The 6,000-nt window shown below is 48.1% G+C and overlaps 1 protein-coding gene across 1 annotated transcript in view; it reads right to left on the bottom strand.

Annotated features, from left to right (window-relative positions):
- The window catches only part of FBXO11 (F-box protein 11), an 83,204-nt gene extending 79,228 nt beyond the window's left edge, over window positions 1-3,976 (bottom strand). The window contains exon 1 of the mRNA XM_049651450.1: window positions 3,049-3,976. Coding sequence (XP_049507407.1) covers window positions 3,049-3,268 — 220 coding nt within the window. The 5' untranslated portion in view covers window positions 3,269-3,976. The remainder of the gene's footprint in view (window positions 1-3,048) is intronic.
- Between the last annotated feature and the right edge of the window lie 2,024 nt (window positions 3,977-6,000).

Raw genomic sequence — 6,000 nt, forward strand, 5'->3', positions numbered from 1 at the left:
GTTAAGACAGTGGGCCATTACAGATAACATGAGTGAAGACAGCATTCCATGAAACACTCAGGCCAAATATTTCCCAATGTGGGTATAAGTAATTGTCCCCAATGGAAGGTTTTGAAAAGTCCTCATAAGAATTCACTGTATTAGACTGTTTTTTTCCTCTTCAAACACTGGCCATGACATATAAGAGAAAGTGTGTGTGTGTGTGTGTGTGTGTGTGTGTGTGTGTGTAAGGATGTATCAAGGAAGTTTTTAGACCAATTATCTTGTGGGTAAAAGAGCAACAAAAATCCAACCCTGACAAAATTTTTGCTTGAAAAAAAATAAAAACTACATTGTAACTATACTATTACCACTAAAAAGCCAAAGTCCATCCTTTTATGTGAAATAAGTAAGTAATTTTTTATATTGAATGAATAACTTGTCTTAAAAACAGTGAGTCTGACTTTAATTTCTGACCTGGAAAGCTGTCTGATCCACTATTATGTAACTCTATCCAAACTCTAATGCAAGAGCTACATACCCATTAACAGTTAGTAAAAAGTACAACACACACATACATGTTGGCTGTAGTTCCTTAATTACCTTGTCAAAATTATGATACCCACTATATTCTTAAACAACAAAACCTCTCCTATCCAGACCAAAAATAGTGACACTTCCCATGCTCCATAAAACTTTTAAAAGAGAGGTTATTCCTTTGACTAACTTCTCATCGTGTGAACTGTACGTTTTTAAAAAGTAATCAAATTGCCAATTTTTGTAGAAAGACATATTTTACTTAAAACTGGCAAAATCTTTACTATTTTACTCTTTTAAGTTATCTTAATGTTTTATTCATTTTAAAGCCATTTATCTGCCCTCTAAAAGACCCACAGAATTTTCCCTGAAGGCTAATCAGCAAGTTCTTTTCCTCCCTGTGTCAACATGGAATTACCAGAACAGTTTCTACTAGCTGCAGCAAAGCAATAATTCTACAGTGCATTTGATTTACTATTTGGTTAGGTGTATACTGAAATTTTGATTTCTTGAACATCTTTTTGTTAGTCAGCTTATGGACATGAATGAAAAGGAAACTGACACTCTAGTATGTTAATGCCAACAACCAAGTAATTTTACTTCAAAAGGAAATAGACTTTAGTGGCTACTAATTCAAACAAACGTTAAGAAAAGTACCCAAGATAAAAGTACCTCAACTAAGTTTGAAATTACACACATCATGAAAAGGAGATTCAGAATAAATATTTTAAAATACACAATGGGACTAAATTAAGTTTGGCCAAACAGATTTGATTCAGCCCTAATGGTATGAACAAATCAGTACATCTTAAAAACACTTCCAGCAATTAAATCCTTACTATGCTAGGATTTCAATCTAGTATCATTGTTTTCTCAAAAAGGACTGTGATCTCTACAGTATATGGTGGAAGGGGACTTGACTATTATTTGAATGGAACACAGGAAAACCCTGCTATGCAAATGTGAAAGGAAATGATGAAACTACAAATATTTTTAATTTACAAAAACATGGTAAATGTATCCGAGAATCATCAAAACATATTTACCAATACTGTTGCACAACACCTCTAACTGGCTTGAAACATCATTCTTTCAAGCAACATATAGCAAACTGCTTTCTCAAGGACCATCTGTAACAGTGACTAGTGAAAACCCTTTGAACTATTTTTCAAAAGATTCTCATCTCTCTTTTTAAGTATTTTAGCTAAGTACAACATTGAAACAGTTTTTAAGGAAGGAATGTATAATTTTTAAAAGGCATTTAATCTCAATTCGCTTAATCAAAGGAGGTGTGACAACCAACGCATGTAAAATTAACCTTAATCCGCCAACGAAAACACGCAAAATGTCTCCTAACAATTCCCCTCCTCCTTAAAACAACAACCGTACACATAAATATGGTACTGACCTCCACTCCCACTGAGAGCAGCTAATTAATAAAGAGAATAGTTACGTTTGGAGACCAAGGTGCCACATCCTACCTCATGTATCTCCCAAAATAACCACATCATCAAAGTAGAACTGAACATTATTTTTGCTAAAGCAAGAATCCAACCCCCGGGAGCTTCAGCCCTTAGACAATGGTGGTTACCAGACAGAGCTGCACAGTTGGGTCCAAATGACACATTTCACTAGGCCTTGGACACAGCACACACACTCACACTCTCCCAAGGGGCCAGTTCCAAGGAAGGGGCGTTCAAACCCCACTAGGAGACGGAGGGTAGCACGGAGGCGTAGGGGTTTGCTAGGGGAGGACAGGCGAGAGGGGTGGTCGATAGAACCGAAGGGTAACTGCACTGACGCGAGGGAGGGGACTGGAAATGGCCGATGGATTCTATATTTATTTATTTAAAGGTCTTGATTTAACGGGTCCTTCCCAGGGGTTCTGTAACTAAAGCCAAACTGCGCAGCAAACATTACGGGGTTGGGAGAGTAGTCGCTGCTCCCCCTACCCCGTGACTAGGGAGGGGGGTGGGGGAAACAAGTTCCCCGGCCAACACCACAGACCACTCGGATTCCCCCCCTTCCCCCTCCTCCACAGGAAGGGGGAGGCTAACAGAGAAAAGGGGGAAAACAAGTTCCCCAGCCAGCCCCACCGCCCGATCACTCCCAGTTGTCCCCCCCCCCACCTTCTGTTAGGAAGGGGGAGGCTAAACCGTGGAAGGCAGCAGAAAAGGGGGAAATCCCACATTTTGCCTCCCCCCACCCCAGCCACCAACAGACTCCTGCGGGGTCCGTGAGCCAGCGAAGGAGCCAAAGGATGGGTGGGGGTAGAGGGTGCCGAGCCCCCGCAACCAAACAAAGCGCGGCCTGAGCGAGAGCCCGGGCGAGTGGGGAAGCCGCGGTTTTTCCTGCCGTCCGGGGCCCGGGCCGGGCTGACACTGCGGCACCGGGGGACCCGCCTCCGCTCAGCCTCCGTCTCCCACCCCGGGGGCGCACAGGCCTCCCCCGCCCGCCCCGGCCTTCCAACCCGCGGGTCCCGGCCGGCCGGCGCCCGAGCCGGAGGGCGGCGGGGAAGGAGCGTGGCCTTACCCCGCTCGCCGGCGTTGTTCCGCTCCTGGGGCAGCGGCGGAGGCGGCGGTGGCGGCGGCGGAGGCTGCTGCTGCTGCGGCGGCGGCGGAGGCTGCTGCTGCGGCTGCTGCTGGGGCGGCTGCGGCGGCGGCTGCTGCGGGGGCTGCTGCTGCTGTTGCTGCACCGGGCGCGGCCGCGACACTCGCCTGGGTCTCCGGTTGGCGGCTCGGACGGAGTTCATTTGCCGGGCTGAGGTGGCGGCGTTGGCGGAGGGACACACACACACACGCACTACGAGCTGCGGGGCAGGAGAAGGGGGTGGGGAGGGGGAGGAAGGAAAGGGGGCGAGGGGAAGGGGAGATGGGAAGGGCGGAGGGGGTGAACGAGACCCCGATTCAAGAGAAAGGCCGGCGGAGACAGACAGAGACCGAGCGAGGCCGGGCGGGAGGGCCTGACGCACGGGGAAGGCCGAGGCCGCCGGGCGGGGCGGCCGCGAGGGACGGAGACAGAAAGACGGGCAGAGCGAGAGAGAGAAAGAAAGAAAGGGCGTCCGCCCGCCTGGGGATCCCGAGGCGAAGCGCGGCGTCGGCGGGTGAGGAGACAGACTCCGGTCCCGCCGACTCCCGAGCGGCGTCTCAGGCGGCGGGGGGAGTGGGCGGGCGGGCGAGGAAGGGAGAAGGAGGAGAAGAGAGGGAGAGAAGGGAGGGAGGGAGCAGGGGGCGCCCAGCTCTTTTTTTTCCTCTTCCTCCCCCCACACCCCCTGAAAGAGATTTCTGTGAGGAATTTTTTCTCTCTTTCTTCGGCCTCTTCTCTCTCCTCCCCCCCTTCTCTCCTCGGCGAAGGGGAAATGAGTGTGAAGGGAGGAGATAGAGGGAAAAAGAGGCGTCGTCGTTCCTCCTCCTTAAAGGAACCTTTCCTCCTCCTCCTCCTCCTCAACCCCGTAGCCGCTGCTTCTGCTGCTGCTCCGTGGCAGGAGGAGCCATTGACACCGCCGGAGCCTCCACTCGCCCAGTGGGTCCCTCCCCGCCGCGGGGCTGGCCAGGGGCGCGGGGGAGGGCCGCGGGGCGGCGGGGGGAGGGGTGAATGGGCGGGGAAGCCAAGGGGCGGGGATTTCGGCAGAGCAGCCAATGGGGGGCGCCCATACAACCTTCGGGCCAATGGGGCCTCTGGTCTTATGGCGAAGTCCCTTCCTTCAACGCCCTGTTTCCTCTCTCGGGTTTCCTCCCTGCCTCGCCTAGGAGGGGGAAGGAGGAAAGGGGAGTGTGGTGGGGCGGGTGATAATGGGGAGGTATCAGGGCATATAATAGAGCGGGGTGGGGGGGGGGCGAAGAGAGCGCTAGTGCGTAGCGACGATTCTAGGAGAGGAGGTGCTCGGAGGAAAGGGCGGGGGCTGCTGATGTAATGGGGAGAAGTGATTAATCCTTCGATTCGCCTTTTTAGTCCTCCCCCCGCCCCACCACCACCACCTTCACCCAATTTTTTAAGCAGAAAAAAAAAAAAAAAAAGTGGAGCTAGGGAGTCGATCCTTGGTAACTTGCGTTTTCTGTGGTAGGTACGTTCAAAGTGTGAGCTGTAGGGAGCGCTAGAGATTTTGTGCCCTTTAGCCCAGCTGAGGGTATTTGCAAACCTTGAAGATCCAATTTACCGAGCTTTCAGCCTGTAACCGAAGTTTGGAGTAGTTTGCTAATCTTCGTGACTAAGAGGAGTCACCTAAGTCTTGAAGAGGTTTTGGTAAACAGGCAATAGACCTTGGTCAATTTATTTTTTGGAAACTTGGTCTATGTTCAAGAAAATAATATGTGAGAAAAAGGAGAGAAGTAAATGTGCTGAGGTTATGACTGTTATTTAATTTTTTTTTTTTTTTGATCCCACAAACTCAAAGGAAAAGAAAAAAACCCAAGAGGAATTATCTTTGGTATCTGTATCTGGTCCCCTCAGCATAATCTGTCCCCAAGGAAAACGCGTTTTTATTCCCTAGCTTTGTTGTGATGGCAGAAAAAGTGCCCTTTCTCAATTCTCTCCGCTCTTTTTTTGTTTATTTTATGGATGTGGCAAAACTGGCAGTTTACCTGATTCTCTGGTTTGCAGACCTTTGGGTGATTTCTCTCTTGTTTGAGTTTGATCAATTGCTATCTAGGTTTGAGATAGGTAATTAAGCGGTTGCAGAGGGTGATAAAATAACGCTGAGAGGGAGAAAAGTATGTACTTGGGGAGGGAGTAGAGAGAGGGGCAAGAAGAGATGAGCCAATATTGTGCAGGGTGTTTGAGTCTTGGGTTTAATTATGTGACTTCGGGCATATCACCTTTCTAAATAATGAGGGTCCCTCACCGTAAAAAGAACTTATTTTGGACTACATAATCCCATTTTCAGTTTTTAAAAATGCTGTAATTTTGGGGCGCCTGGGTGGCGCAGTCGGTTAGGCGTCCGACTTCAGCCAGGTCACGATCTCGCGGTCCGTGGGTTCGAGCCCCACGTCGGGCTCTGGGCTGATGGCTCGGAGCCTGGAGCCTGTTTCCGATTCTGTGTCTCCCTCTCTCTCTGCCCCTCCCCCGTTCATGCTCTGTCTCTCTCTGTCCCAAAAATAAAAAAAATAAAAATAAAAAAAAAACATTGAAAAAAAAAATGCTGTAATTTTGAGATGATTTCTCTTTGGTCCTTAAAATGTTGAAATTTACATCTAAGTTTCCTTTTCCAAAAAATATTTGAGCAGGGGGCTGTTAGAAAACAACTGAAGAACCTAAGGTTTTTATGATTGTTAGCTAGGTGCCAATGGGTAAAATTTTAGATTTGGTTGAAATAAATGTGAGGGGGGAGGAAAATTATTTACTATTATATATATAAGTGGACCCATAATTCTGACTTTTCTAAAAGTTTACTTTTTTATTCAACAAGCACTTATTAGTTCCTTCTGTCCCTTCTGCATTACTCTGTAAGGTGCTAAGAGAAATACCAAAAATAAAAAGGTAAAATCT

The sequence above is a fragment of the Panthera uncia genome (genome assembly GCF_023721935.1).
Source record: "Panthera uncia isolate 11264 chromosome A3 unlocalized genomic scaffold, Puncia_PCG_1.0 HiC_scaffold_11, whole genome shotgun sequence".
Taxonomy (NCBI): domain Eukaryota; kingdom Metazoa; phylum Chordata; class Mammalia; order Carnivora; family Felidae; genus Panthera; species Panthera uncia.